General features: G+C 36.3%; 2 protein-coding genes across 2 annotated transcripts in view; both read left to right on the top strand.

The window, feature by feature from the left end:
- LOC134529237 (glucose-6-phosphate exchanger SLC37A2) overlaps window positions 1-15350 on the top strand; it is a 79138-nt gene extending 63788 nt beyond the window's left edge. The window contains exons 7-8 of the mRNA XM_063363123.1: window positions 7929-8019; window positions 15082-15350. Coding sequence (XP_063219193.1) covers window positions 7929-8019; window positions 15082-15248 — 258 coding nt within the window. The 3' untranslated portion in view covers window positions 15249-15350. The remainder of the gene's footprint in view (window positions 1-7928; window positions 8020-15081) is intronic.
- Window positions 10-7749, top strand: LOC134529235 (zinc finger BED domain-containing protein 4-like). Its single transcript, XM_063363121.1, has one exon. The coding sequence runs from the start codon at window positions 1895-1897 to the stop codon at window positions 3323-3325; it is 1431 nt and encodes a 476-aa protein (XP_063219191.1). The 5' UTR covers window positions 10-1894; the 3' UTR covers window positions 3326-7749.
- Window positions 15351-16138: the final 788 nt, after the last annotated feature.

Consider the following 16138-nt stretch of genomic DNA (forward strand, 5'->3'; position numbering starts at 1 on the left):
GTTCCACAATCAGAGATGCTATAACTGTAAATTTGTAAGCTGAACACTTCAAAGTAGGGGTGAGCCGATGGCGATTGCCGATTATTAAGATCGGCCGATTTTGGTCATTTTGCCATTTGTATGATCGGCGTCATGCATGCCGATCCTTTTTGCCGATTACCGCTTCCTGAAGATAAAAAAAAAAATCTCTTTACGTAACACAAAAGCGCCGACATATTTTTTGCTTCAAACTGTTGCTTGACGTTTTTAAGTAACATTTACGTTACTTACGTGTTTTAATCTTGTCTGCAGAAAAAAATTAAGTAAAGTTATTCTTAAAAAATAAACATATTCATGAAAAGTACATTTGTTTAAAAAGAGTAAACAAAAGCACACCACACCATTTAATAAGTCCTGCAACAAAAACATTTTGTCCAACTTAAAATAGAAAAAAAGAAAACGCATTTCGTCGTGTTGTTCATATTACTTGTTTATTTTCATCGTTGTGTTTATATGTTTGCTACGTCGTCCAGGTTTGTTTTCTGAACTATCGTCGTAGTACACACTTTCCTCAACAAGAGAAAGAGCGCGCACGTTGCATGCGTACGGCGAGCTATCGATATCGATATTCGACGACGTGCGCTCGCTCTACATTGGAATCAACATAATTAAACATGAATAATGCCAACCGGCTACATTTTCATATTATGCGATACGTAGCGGCGACGAAGACAAACAGATAAAGGTTAAAACGTTTGAAAATATCTTTAAAAGAATATTTACACATCAGACAACTTCGTATTTCTGTAAATTTAATACGTAAACGGTAAAATCCAAATGAATAATAGATTTCAACTATAAAATACATTGTTTTATATGGGAAAACTACATAATCAAAGCAGTTAGAATCTAACAGCGGGACCAAAACATATTGCGACATTTTTTTCCCCTCCTAATTTGGACGTCTTATATACTTTCTTTTCTATGGTCTTAAAATAACGGTGAACGATTGTGCGATAAAACACGGGTATGTATTTGGAAGACTCGATTGAAAACAATCTATTTCTAATCGATTGTGTAACAAACTGCGATAGTTGACCTCGACTGTCTGGCGTGTTTACAACAGTATTTTCATCACGGTTTTCGTTTAGTCATTTTCTTCATGTTTTGAAAATCAGCGTTAAAAGTTGGAGTTTTTATAGTTTCCAGTTAAAATATTGCATTTTCATTGCAAATGTCAAAGAAAAGCAGCTTTGTTTGGAAACATTTTACCGTTGTTGTGGGTGATGAGGGGAAAGCGAGATGCAACCTTTGCAACGCCGAAATTTCGCGTGGTGGAAATTTGACACGTGGCTTCAACACCACAAATTTGTCGAGACATTTAATGTCATTTCATGACCGTGAAATAAATGCAGATATATTGAAAATGGAAACAATGACAGACAGCGATGCAAGTCATGAAAGTATGTCGGATGCAACTACTTCTGGTGCCAGAATTAAAATACACAGTACGCCTGCCAAGCTACACAAGTCTGACGGACTGAAACAAACTTGGGTGTTAGAACTCTTCGCAAAGAAAACACCACTTCCACAAACTAGCCCAAAAGCTGTTAAAATTACGCGACTTATAACCGAAATGGTGTGCATGGACTTACAGCTTTCAGTTTCGTTGAAGATCCCGGTAAGAATAGTTTTTCTATTAATTTTGTTTATGCAATACAATAAAATTTAGCCTCAGTTGCATAAAAAACATTGTGATCTCAAATATAAGTCATTAACTTATATATTTTGCTTACTTAAAGTAGACTACCATTGAAAGCTCAACTAACAGTGTAAGCTCAAACACAGTCTGCCCTTTGTTATTTTATAATGAATTAATAATTTTTTTTACTTCATTCCAGGTTTTTGCAATCTCATGGCATATTTGGAACCCAGATATACAATACCTCATCGCAGTACTTTCTCAAGGAAACTCATTCCAGAGTTATATAATGAAACCCAAGACAAAATGAAACACTCTCTCAAGTCAGTATTGCACGGTAGTTTAACATTGGACATGTGGTCTTCAATTTCAAAACAAGACTACATGTCATTAACTTTTAATTCCTTTACCAGTGAAATGGAAAGACTAGAGTACTGCTTGGAAGTGATTCCATTTACCTTTCACCACCATGCTGCAGGTAACATTTCCAGTTTCTTGAAAACTACCCTTGAATCATGGGAAATCAGCCAATCCAAAATTCACTGTGTTATTACAGATAATGCAAAGAATATGATTTCAGGAATGAAGGAAGCAAGACTAGACAGAGCTCCCTGTGCAGCCCACACACTACAATTAGTTGTTAATAATTCTGTGTTGAAACAGAGAAATGTGCATGACATGTGCAGTCGAGCAAAGAAAGTTGTAGGCCACTTCCATCATTCCGTGTTAGCCACAAAGAAATTGGCAGAATTTCAACAACAAAACAGTTTGCCAAAAAATCGTCTAAAGCAAGATGAACCCACTAGATGGGACAGCACATTTTTTATGCTACAGCGACTCTTTGAGCAAAGAAAAGCGGTTATGTACTTGCTTCCAGAACTAAATTTACTAGTTGACTTGTCCTCTGCTGACTGGAATCTCATGGAGAAGGTATTACCTTTGCTTGAGCTGTTCCACAGAGCCACCCTAGCAGTCAGTAATTCACAGACCACCATTTCTGAAATTATCCCTATAGTTAATGGATTGAAAATGGACCTGGAACAATTTTCTGATGAAACTGTGCATGCAAGCTTGCATTCCATTGTAAAAGATGTAGTTCATCTGTTAAATGAATACTACTGTAATGTTGAAACTGAAAGTAATTTATTCAGGTTTGCCAAAATCTTAGATCCACGATTTAAGACTAGTGTTTTCAGTGAGCCAGGATTTGCTGAACAGGGGAGGCAGGCACTGCTACAGGAACTTGAGAATGTCCTTCCTGTAGATCCAACAGAAAGTAAAGTGTTGCGACTTGCAACACCGTCTGGTCCAATGTCATCTGTGTACAGCAGATTAATAGCTGCCAAAAGTAATGCCTCCATTGAAAACTGTGTTTCTGTATCTGCTCGACAACAGTTGCAGAAATACTTGGCCGAACCTTTGCTGCCTACAGATGAAAGTCCTTTCTTATATTGGAAATCGTCAGAGTTCAAGTCGCTCAAGAAACTGGCAGTTAAATACTTAAGCCCACCTGCAGCATCTGTTCCTTCTGAACGGTTATTCAGTACTGCTGGTTTGATCAGCAGTAAGAATAGGAGTTCATTGAATCCAGAAAAGGTCAGGATGCTGGTGTTTCTTAACAAGAACCTCCAATATTTCACATGAATAAAAATGCAGCTGGATGTCTAGTTACCCGAAGAAATGACAAATATTTTGTGCTGAATGGGGTGTATGAACTTTAAAGACTGAACACTTTTCCCTCCACTTTTGTAACAGTTTTCTCTATGCATGTTATATTTTTTTACTCTTAGCTGTGAAATGTTTTCTTGTGATATGAGTATGTGAAGTTTATGTGTAAAATACAGTCGATGGAAGATTTATAATGTTTAACAAAAATGTAATTTTGAATTTTTGATTATGTTTTTAAAAATATATTTCACATTAAGTTGTTTGTAGGGTAAGAGTGCATATATATTTTTTTACCAACAGTGATCACGTTTGTACCTTTATGCAATACTTTACAAGTAATTTGGAGCATATTTTAGAACCAACTTAAAGCACTAATCGGTCAAAAAAATCGGCATGATCGGTGCCATATTTCTGGCATCGGCATGATCGGCAAATGTGGTGATCGGCTCACCCCTACTTCAAAGTATGTAAAAAAAGTTTTGTATGTTGCTATATGCATGCATGAGTGAGTGCACATGATAAATGAAGGAACGAAGAAAGGACATTTGATAGACTCCCAATTATCTACATTATTTGAGGCACGTAATGTCATGGATAATCCAAAATCATGGATAATGCACAAGGTATATTACATGCAGTACATTTGCGTATTAAAACATCTAAAACTCCCACTGTTGTAATAATTATTATTGGTCTTAAGTTGCTTCTTATGAAAATTTTGGGCAGTTTGTTAATCAAACATTTAATCATTACTTACAGATAAATAAATAAATAAATACTTTAGAGATGCATCCTATATAACCTTTTGTCACCAAAGCCAGCGTAAACATAGAGTCATCCCATTGTGAAGTCCATTTAAATAGCTTGTAGCAAAATAATTTATAATTGAATTGTTTAAGTTAAAATTTAACAAAAATTTAACAAAAACAAAAATTATACCCAAGTGAGAATATACATTTTCTTAAGTGTTGTAAAAAATGAAGCATAAACACCAAATGACAATTAAGGTTCAGCAAATGTGTGCACTAAGTCCGTATCCAGTGGTTTCCAATGGGAAAATTAATTTAATTTTTATTTGAGTATGAATTTATTTTATAAATAGGTGTCTCCTGAATAGAAAAATATCATAGAAGCTTTATTATGACCTCTTACTGTGGCAAAAAGATAAGATAACCAAATAATCCAGGCTAGTTTTTTGCAAGATGCCAGTGGAAAGTCCTTTTTCAGTGGCTTGTTGCAAAAAAATATGACATTTTACTAGCAAAACATAAAATATTTTAGTTAATGACAGGAATATATAATGTCTAGTTATCACAAAAAGTGTTGTTTTTGTTGCTAAATGACACACAAGTTTTAACAATGCACCTGCAAAGTTCTTTTGCTGTGGCTTTTCACAGTAAAGTCAAATAATATTTTATTGAAATATAAATTTGCTTCTGTAGATAGATGTCTCAGAAATTAAAGCACACCATTAAACAACAAATAAGATATTAAGTGTACAATATAAGCATAAATGTCTGTAGCAATGGGGTTTGAATGTGGCTCGCATTGTTGTCTGCAACACAGGTAACATCACAATCAAAAATAGAGATAAGTGAGATAAGCTAGCAGCAAACTGCCAACAGCCAGGTCACCACTATTAGCAAGAGGAAGAAAGGGTTCAGTGTAGACAAAAGAGCATTATGCCACAATGTTGTGCATGGACCTGTCTTTAAGACAGATGGCAGTACGAGTAGTATTATCAAAGTCGTTCTAAACCTCTACAATTACATTTTTTTTTTTTTTGATTTTACATAATGAAGTGTATCAATTAAATGTAGCACAATACAAGCCTTTATCTGTTATTTATTGAAAATCAAATAAGCTTCTAAATGCTGCTTTAGGTGCCATGGATAAGCTGCAAAGTGGATAATCAACAGTTTACTATACTTTGTTTAAGAGGGATATGTGCTTAAGCATCTGGTGGCATCTTCCCTATCATAAAAGTATTTTGTTAAATTATGTGTGTTTAAAATAATGCCAACAGTAGAAAACTAAATTGATAATAACAATTATTTTAAACGTGTTTCATAAAAATATAGTAACAATGTATAACTGAAAAAAAATTCTGACAATCTGTTTTAAAGAATACCAAAATATAAAAACTTATTAAACATATTATCAAAGTTTTTACCATGTTGTTTGGTCTAAAAAAGGGATTCACAAAATTAGTTTTTCACATTTATTGCTATAGGCTTACATTAAATGTAAAAATATGTAATTTGAGTGATGCCAAAATCAGATAAAAATTTTTCTTACATAAGCTGATGAAGGCAAGGAGTTCATTTTGGATTTATTTGGTACAGTTGGTGCAATTTAAGGGAAAATACCTATTCTATGCTAGAATCTGTGTGGAATAATGTCACTTAAAATTGCTTCTTGAGCTTCGACAAGACCTTATTAACTCTTTCAATTCCCTCCAAACATTTTCCCTTATGCAGTCAAGCAGCACACAATGTGGCCAACTTCATCTATGCAGAGGGGTCATAATTAATTCATGATTTTAAAATATGTCAAAGCCATACGTCTCTGAACAGACATGTAAATTGTAAAGTGGAACCACTAGCAGGATATTATGGATACCTTACAGAGCACTGCTATTTAAGAGCTGGTGTGTTAAATCAGTATATTTCGTAAGTGGGAAATGTTTCGAGCATTGCAGCGAGTAGGTTTTTTTTTTCCGAGGTTCTTCTGTTTTCCTCTTCAAATGATATCTTGTGGTTGCTCCAGCTCATTGTTACACCTCTGATTTGTCTCCAGTCACCTTTATGTTGATGAGTCTATACACCCTAATTCATCATGCACACCCGCCCCACAAAGTAACAGTCTAATTCATTCCAAGAGCACTAGTCAAAACAGTGCTATTAAAAACATTTTTCCTTTAAAAGTATATAGTATTGATTAAGTGTAACTCAGTACACGTGATAAAAGTGAACCTTCTTTGGAAATTCAAATCTCAACTCATAAAGGTGGGATTCCTTTGACGCGACCGTTGACTGTGACTGCGATTGCAGTCGCAGGTCGCTGGTTGCCGAGACAGTGTGTTTCCTCTGAAATGACTGACGACCGCCATTTGTCTGTGTTTCTATTGAGTTTCCTTTTGTGATAGCATGAACAATGATGCATTAAAAGTAACATATTACTTCTAATATACCTTTTGGTGGAAGAAGACAATTATATTATGTTCTCGACAATGTTGGCCAGTTTTCATGAAAGTACGAACAACGAAGCTAGTGTTATGTACAGGCAACTTGCTGATGAAGGTTTCTTCTCTACGCTCTTAGACAGGCATTTGCTGAGAAATGACAAGTTTAGGGAATTCTTCCGACTCGGTGTGCCACAGTTCAATTATGTCTTGGGTTTTAATGAAAGATGACTTGAAGACAAATTCAACCAATTATGCTCCATACCAGATAAAGTCAGGTGAAAAGCTGGCTAATGTTATAATTTACATAATTGAGTTTCAAAAATTACTCTGTTGATGCATTAAAAAATATCATTGTAACCATTTTGACAATAAACACTAAAGACACACAAGAATACACATCCACTTGTTGGTGCGACCATGAAGAGACTGCTCCCAGGGAAAGTGTGGTTAGTAGCATTGCACTGCTGCTGGTTGCATGTTCTGGTCGCCAGTCGCAGACGCCTCAAAGCATTATGACACATTAAGAACTATTGTATCCTGTGCAGTTGCCTGATCACCTGGTCACGGTTGTCAGATGCAGTCGCGTCAAAGGAATCTGATCTTTAAGTACTCTCTTTATATCTCTTTGGCATCAGAAACGTTTGAAAACAATGTTTCATGAAAATGTTGCATTAAAATTTGGCTTGGAAATTGTAATATAAATTTTAGTCTCATCGCACCCAAAGAAATTTCACTTCAGAAATATTAAGTTACACAACTAAAACAATAATCATATAACACTGTTTAACAATACTGATTTACTCAAGTAATTAAAATAATACGTACTTAAAAGAACACCATTTTCTTGCGAATGTGGCCCATGGCGCGGTGCACAACAATAAGCTCAAACTCTCTGCCCAAATACTCCCTTACTAGATGCCAGCAAGTCAGGTGGTGTCAGGCGCAGGCGGGTCCCTACCGCTAGAGTGCTGACTAGCAGGACAGCAAAATATAAACATTGGCTGTACACACACGGGCATCAAAAATATTTCTGCGTAGTATATATTAGTATTCAATTTAAATTTATTTGGGTTCAAGTAATGGGAAATGAAGTAAAAAAATATATTTTAAGGAATGGGTAAGCTATAGTTTTTTGGTTTATCATATTTTTTGTTACATTGTGTTTAATATTTCACAAGTGCTATTGCCATTGTGCACACACAAAAATTAAAAATTCTCGTAGATGAAAAATAGTGCTACTTTGAACCTATGACCATGCTACTTGAAATCATGCCCTAATTCATTAGCATGTTACTTCAAAACTGCGCAAATTGAACAGCGTTACTTCAAGGGATGGGTGCATCTGGTGCATTCATAAAATGTGTGTATATTGTGTTTGCGCATTTGTTTCAGGGAGTGATAGAGTACTCGGCTTGTCTGTTTTTCGGGAAGCTTGTGAGCTACACCTTCTTATATTGGCTTCCTCTTTACATTGGCTCCTCAAGTAAGTGAACAAAATATTGAAAATTTTATGATTTGATTTCTATTCAATATTAACCCTTATTAATTTTTATAAGTATCTTACATGTTTATATTCTTGACAGAATCCTTGATGATTACTATTATTATTATTTATAAATGATTAAATTTTAAGGTAGTATCTACAGAATCTAAGTTGCAAAGTCAAGTTTAATGTGAGCCACTATTGTTTCACATTACATACTACCCCTATGCTGTGTAATTCACTGGTGGCTCATGGTAAACAATAATGTAGGTTCATCTGAGTCACTGACTCACATCTAGTTCTGAGGACTAATAGAAATACCTTTACCTTAAGTACGTTGAGATTTCCACTCGAACACGCCACCAATTTTCACTGGCTTTCCCTGCCCTACCCCATTTCCCTCTTTTCCTGCCATGTATTTCACACGAAGGGGTAGCTACCCTCCTCCATTGACATTTGGCGTGGGCCACCTGTACCCTAGGTGCTGCCTTCAGTCACTGACTCGTGTCTCTTGTGATTGATGAGCCTTGCTCTCACACCAGGACAACCTCTCACTTCACCTCCCTATGCCATCACCTGAGGATTCCATTTTGATCCTAGGGATGCTTAGTACCTATTGAAACAGATCAACATGGTCTTCCATCAGTGCTAACCCATAGTACTGATACAGTTGGAACTCGAACCCATCTCGGCTCTACTGTTAGCGTGGGCCGTACCTCTAACAAAACTATTAATGCCTTACGTAACTTTTACTGAGACTCGGCTACTCAAACCAAACAAAATCTGTATGTGACCATTAAATTTCTGGTAATACAAACTCAACAAAAGTTAATCAAACCTCACAATGAACCAATAAAACCACAAAAAAAACTTAATTACCATTTTTCCAATATGCTGTACTTGTAATTCAGCCAAAATAAATTAATAAAAATAAAAAACAATTAACTTCACGTACACATTTATATCATGGCTTTCCAATTTGTCTGGGAATTAACATGAATCAATTTCTATGGAGTAAAATTTTCCCCCTGTAGAAATTCTACCTCCTATCATGCTTTTCTTTGCAGCTACTTTAGGGCACTGAGCTGGAGTCATTCCAAGGAGTCCTCTCTTAACCCCCTTCATTACCCGCTTACCGGGTGCCACTGCTGGGCAACAGGTTTTACAGCAATCTTTTGGAACCCCATATCAAGTTGGGACCAAGGAGTCTTCAGGCTAAACAATTCCGGATTTACATTTTCTCGAAATAACAAAATCCAAAATTCCTTTATGAAGTTTTTCTCAAACTTGGTAGGCCAAATACAACTAAATTATAATGCTGAAAAACAAAACAAGAAAAAATAATTTCTCATTCCTCCAAACCACATGGCCTTGTATTAACTCTGCAAAGCTGTAAAAAAAATGAATTATCATAGCACACTTCTATAACAAAAAAAAAATTATAAATACTTTTACCTTTTATATTTGTGTCAAGACTAAATCCCACTCAATTTATTCCGTAACGATCTCCATCAACATCCACCGACTACAATGCCTCTTATCAGCCCTGATAGCAACACATCATGTTCATACGGCTGTAAAAACTCAGTTGCCATTTATCTGTAACACACTTAAATAAGCTCATGTAAGCAACCGGACTAAACTTTTAAAAATAGAATATTAATCTTTCCCTTTGTAGACATTACTTAACTCCTTCCAGGTACATAAATACAACAAACAATGTTCAGGTCAACTAAAATAAATAAAATAACAGCACTACAGCATTGCCTTCAAAACCGGTTTGCCAACCCCGGAAACATAAGTGCTGCGCAGCGCATTTACTGCGATCTAGCGGCAGACACCGCAACCACAACATGGCTGCCAACCTAAACATACCTCATCATGGTGTGATGCCATGAATATCTTACCAAGTTATTTGAAAAACTGTAATAACTCAACAGTTCTGCCCAACATTTTAAAATATTTAAATACTTACTAAAACTAATGTGAAAGGTAACCATGCATGGATAAAATCTTCAAACGTTGCAACCATCTCCGGATATGAAAAAGGTAATAATTATGATCTCAAAAAAAATAATCAAAAGTACTTCAACACAGAAACACACATTAAAACTTCTTGGAAACATAACCTCTCATAAATAAATCACTAAAAACAACAACCAATCTCCGAAATGAAACACGTTGCCGAACAACGCGTCTACCATAATGGCACAGTATCTAATATGTATGTACCAGAAATAAAAGTATCTTATTTACCCTTTCACCTACAGTTATTTTAAACAATTGCCTCTGGAACCACCGCTAACCACAAACAACCCTATTTCTTTCTACTTTAAAATAACACACAAAAATGACAGATACTCCATGTGCCCAGTACTCGTATCGTAAGTTTGGTTCCCTCTGGTACACCCATGGGGCTAATCAACCATTGAAAAACTCATGTTTACATCACAATTAATAATTCTCCGGGTCCATGATTGAACTTAAAACTTACCATAAAACAAATTGACTAGAATTCATAAGCTCAACAACCTTACAAATAGATAACAAAGTTTTCTTGACTAAAGTCTGCATTCCATTCCACGTATTACACAATTACTTTAGTTCCATTTTGTTTCAAATGTAAACATTCCAAAAATATGTGACATCACACCATGAACATCACAGTAATATCACAATAACAGTACTTAGACTGGTATTCCAAACACAAAAATAAGGGTTTAGGTGTTGAATATGCTACCCCTGTACCCTAACTGTGTTCCTAGTGTACAAAACCACTCCCAAACCTTTAGATATGGATTATTTTTAAGGAACAGATTTTGGTGTCCTATCGATGACCTATCTGTTACCCAAACTTCCGCACATGTGCAGAGCTCACTCTTTCGTTGATTTCGTTCAGATGGTGGACCCGTGTCTGGCACCATTAACTTGTATATGCTCATTTTGAGAACGTATCAATTGTGTATGTGTGCCGAATGAAACTTTATTGTAGCAAAACTATCCTGGATGAACTTTAATGGTCATAACAAGAAATAATCTCATCTTAAAAAGTACTTGAGAAAATTAGAATAACAGTTCCATTTTTGTGCCATGGTGCTGCTATGTCTAGTATTTTTACAGTAACAATTGTATCGATGGATGCAAAACTTCTGTTAGAATGTGTTGCAACCATTTTCTAGCCTCGCGCAGGGCACCATTTATTTAAACGGTTGCTGATCTGTTACCATACTGGGATTTGGTTTGGACACGTTCTGGAAGATGGCCCGTGAGTTAGGTTATTGTAGTATCCTAGCATGGTAGTGCTTGTTTGCTACGTTACCTGAACACCTTGGAATACTGCCCTTAGACCTGTTTTAAACATAAATGTGCCGAGTTAACTACATCTGATGGCCCGCACTCTTTCGTGGTAAGTGTGTACTACGACGATAGTTATGCGTTAGTTCAGGCTCGCATTTGGGTCACAGATTATGTTTTTCTATTTAAAGTTGAAAGGTTTTTGTTGCATGACAATAATTTTAATTGTTTGGCGTGCTTTTGTATACTCTACTTTTTGAATAAACGTACTTTTCATGAATGGGTTTTGTTTTTATGAATAACTTTACCTAACGAAATTTTTTTTTCTCTCATAAAAGTTGTAGCCCTACTTTTCAAACTTGATTTTAGTGTAAAATGTGTGACGATTATGCGCTAAAACACGGTATATCACAACTAACACTATCTTTTTTACAAAGAAAACAAATGTTATTCATTTAACTTATAAACAGCTGTCAAATCTGAATACCGTCTAAAACAATGTTTGATAAGATGCTTGGTGTTGAGCAGGATAGAAAAATAATTCAAAATTTTGTGCCATGATCGCTATTAAATTCCTTCGTATTTATTTCATACATTTTACATATTATGTTCAAGATTCAATTCAAATATTTTTGTAGCAACCATTACTGCAAAGGAAAGAAAAAAATATGGGTTTAAGGATATAAAAATCGCTTTTTGTTCTAATGTAAAGAAATATAATCATCAAAATCTTCCTGCCCCTTTAGGCTGTGCCGATAAGGAATTTTTTTTAACTTTAACTTACAACAAGAATCTGTTCATACACATTTCATTCATAGGAATTTATACGATAAATGTAACGTTAACTTGATTAAGAAATTAATAACATCACATACCTTTTAATCGCTACCGCTGACCAATGTTGATACCCCTTCCATAAGAGTAGCACAGAGCTGACCAGAAGAATGGGGTTGGGGCGATGGAAATGACTGGGATGAATTGGACGAGGCTAAACTTATCAAAAATCTTTCCTCGTCATCTTGAAGTTCGTCAGCTCTCCACAGCTCTTCTTCCATGTTTTTCACAGTTTGTACATAATTTTTCCCGTTTTCTTTTGATACGTGGTCATAACCCTTTGTTATTAAGGACTCCATATCATGTGCCTTGAAAGTTGTGTTATGCAGTCTTACGAACGATTTCACTTGGGCCCATACCATTTCAATAGGGTTTAGCTCGCAATGATACGGGGAAAGCGAAGTACAGTTCGACCTACGCATTTGGCTATTTCTTCAAGTTTGTATTTCTTGTACTTGTGCCTTTCTCGTCCTACTATGTGTAGCAATTCCCGCTTAATCATACTGGCATCATAAGGAATGCTTTTCTCTGTGAGCCACTGTCTTATATCCCCCACACGCCAACATTGCACGGGAATCGGTTCACACATCCTGCTATGGTATGACGCATTATCCAAAACAATAACAGATCCCTCTGGAGTGTTTGGCAAAAGTTGTTCGGCAAACCACTTTTCATACCCATCTGCAGTCATTTCATCAGAGCGTCAGCTATGTTCTTTTTGCACAAGAAAGTAAGGGCAGCATTTTGAACAAAACCGTCCTCATTACCTGCATGCACTAATGCAAAACGTGCACCTCGTCCTGTAGGAGGTTTAAGGCCTGAACTAAGGCCTTTAATGGCTGCCCCACATTTACTCAAGATTCATCTGTATAGATAACTGGTTTTCCTAAATTTCTAAATCTTTTTACTTCTCTCAAGTAGGTATGCCGCCACCGAATTATGTCGTCACGTTATATAAATGCTGCCTTGTTTCCTCTTCTTAAATACTCAAACCCAATGTCATGAAGGAACCTATGCAGGGTGGTACGAGAGAAATCTGGCAGTGATTCGTCACTATTCACTTTTGCTAAAATGACATTAAAAGTGGGAGGAATGTTAGCAAACAAAAAAGTGTGAACAATCCGCCATAGCCCACTCTGCACAATGCCATCGTAAGTTTGTTTTCGGCAATTTTTCTGTTTGTCTTTCCTTTTTGATTTTACCTTACCATGCGTACTTAGGGTACCATGTCGCTGCAGTTCCGTCCTTATGTTGTAAATGGTTCTTTCGGAACAGCCGGTTGCTTTGGAAGCTTCCTTAATGGCATTGCACACATATTTTTTGAAAAATACTCAAATACATTCAACACAATCTTGCGCTCCCTCCTGCGTAGCCTACCGATATAATTTATTTTCTGTTTTCTATCTTCCATATTTTATATGTACGTAATAAAAATAAATGTAGAAAATAAAATCATGTATGTTAATATATAATTTGTCAAAATTATAACTGTAACGAGTCACCGGACACAACGCGTTGCTTCGTCGCGAGACGCGATACTAACTGGCAGGCTGGTTTTCAGAAATGCGTGTCTAAGGAAATACATGGTTGACTAAGGAAGGCATGTATTTGAAATTGCTTGCAGGACAGAACCCCACTTATCTAAACACACGACTCTGTTTCCTCCTTCGACGGCAGCTTGTGAGAGAAACCTCTATTGCAGCGCGCTCTTGTACTGATAAGACACATCTTTAACAGCTATTTCCACGGAAACTGTAGAAGCAATTGAGATGGAGCTGCTTTTAAAAACTAATTCAATTCATTGTGAACATTTTTCCGCTGGTCAACTTTTTGATGTGTCAGTTTGTGAGAAAATGCATTTCAATATATTAAAAAAATTATTTAAGTGAAACCTGTACAGTTTTTGTCTTAACATTTGTTCGGTGGCATATTAAGGCACTCATTTATTAATAAAAAAATCTGAATGAAATACACATGTAGCTTATTTTTTTTTATGTGAAACATCTCGGAATACTTCAAAACAGTTCGCAGTGAATAAGTTATGTTTTTTTAATTTTTTCGGACACTTAAAATATTGTTAAGTATTCAAATAAAGCATTGCCTGATGCGTATTTCAATGCTATACAAAATGAAAAAAAGCTTGGTCCAAAAATTAAAATTTTAATTTCGTTTGATATTTGGCAACAACGCACAAAGAAACAAGGACAGCGCTAACGGCAATCGGCGTGTGTTAGAGAGAGAGAGAATGCGCCCATTTACTTCCACACTGCAATCTTAGACTGCTCTATAGCGCTGGCTACATTTTTATAAGCGGTACACCGCGGCGACGCAGACAACAGATAAAGGTTGTAACGTTTAAAAAATATTTAAATGAAAATTTACACACCAGACAACTTCGTATTTCCGTTAATTAAATAAGTAAGTGGTAATGCCTGAATAAATATTAGATTTCTACTTTAAAATACATTGTTTTATACGGAAAAGATACCTACACAAAGCTCTCAGAATCTAATTGCGGGACCATAAACATCATGCAACATTTACGCGAGAGTTTTTTTTATCCAAATTTTGACGCCCTAAAATATGGGTGCGACGATTATGCGATAAAAGAGGGTAAAACATAAATTGTGTTGAAGACTTGTGTGTTTCATATCATGGGCATTTTATAAAAGTTCCACAGATTTCCCAACATTATTTTAGTGGTCTTGGCCCTTCTCCTCTTAGTTACCTCATGCATTTGTGGACAATTCTCTGCACGTGCACTGAAATGTGAATGCTGCAACTCTGATACATAGCATCATCTTGTGTTCACATGCAAAACCATATTCACTTATTAAATGTGTTATTCTTAAGTTAATTTAAAATTGAAAAGAAAATGGTCACACTCTTATCTTCAAAAATGATCAAAAGTTGCATATGATATTTTGCTTCCAGCTTCCCTCAGTGCCTCACTCAGTGCTGACCTGTCAACAGTGTTTGATTTTGGTGGCATCTTGGGTGGCATAGCATGTGGAGTACTCAGTGACTACACTGGCAAGAGTGCTGTAGTCTGCTCTGTCATGCTAATATTTGCTGTACCCATGGTGAGATTTAGTTCATAGTAAATAAACATTATGTGTGGGTACACCATAGGGAATGGGCAATACCTATCTATCAAAGAACAGACTTCTGATTTAGGACACTTAACAACGCCAGTCAACATTGAATATGAGATATGAGCCACTGTTATGGTACTTTAGCGGAATGTGCTGGTGAAAGGAAATAGGACTACCTCATGAAACCCATGAGTTATCATTAATACCCATCACATGTACCACATTCAAAAATCATGATTGGATTCAATAGGGATGGAACTTAGGTTTTTGTGGTAGGGAGCCAACTTGGTATCAGTGATCTCTAGTTTGACTGTGCACATAGTGTACACACAATCTCTAAAGAATGCCAGTATTCAATTAGGTTTTAATTAATTGAGTATGACTGAAATGTTACCACTGTAAATATTTCTGACTCTTTGCCCAGTGGTTTGAGTTTCCATCTGGTGAGTCACAGGTTGCAGGTTGGATTCTTGGTGGGTTGATTATTTTTTACTTGTGGAAAATGCCCATCCTGGTTCAAGTGATTGGGTTTTTTTGTTGTCCCTTCCCTTCCGTACTGGGAAAGGCAGTAGTTAACCAGTGCAGGAATCATCTTGCCTAGTCAGTAGTCATACCATGGCCCTCTCTTAGTGGCATAGCGTGGGATTCAAACCTAACTCCAGGTAATAATTTTATTTTAATGAAAGAAAGTACCGTATATACTCGTGTATAGCGCGCCCTTTTTTCCCCCCAAGTAAAGGAAAAAAATAAGGATGCGCGCTATACACGGGAAAAAAAAAAGTGAGTAGATGCGGCGGGGAGTGGAAGTCGTTAACTGCCGGTGACGGGTGACGTTTCTGGCCAGCCCCCCACACATACGCACAAGCAACAAGGCCTCTCTTTCACACACACACACA

Source organism: Bacillus rossius, chromosome 2 (genome assembly GCF_032445375.1).
Source record: "Bacillus rossius redtenbacheri isolate Brsri chromosome 2, Brsri_v3, whole genome shotgun sequence".
In the NCBI taxonomy this organism is placed as follows: domain Eukaryota; kingdom Metazoa; phylum Arthropoda; class Insecta; order Phasmatodea; family Bacillidae; genus Bacillus; species Bacillus rossius.

Coding starts and splice junctions, on each gene's coding strand:
- LOC134529235 (XM_063363121.1), top strand. CDS start 1,895: ATGGCATATTTGGAACCCAGATATACAATACCTCATCGCAGTACTTTC.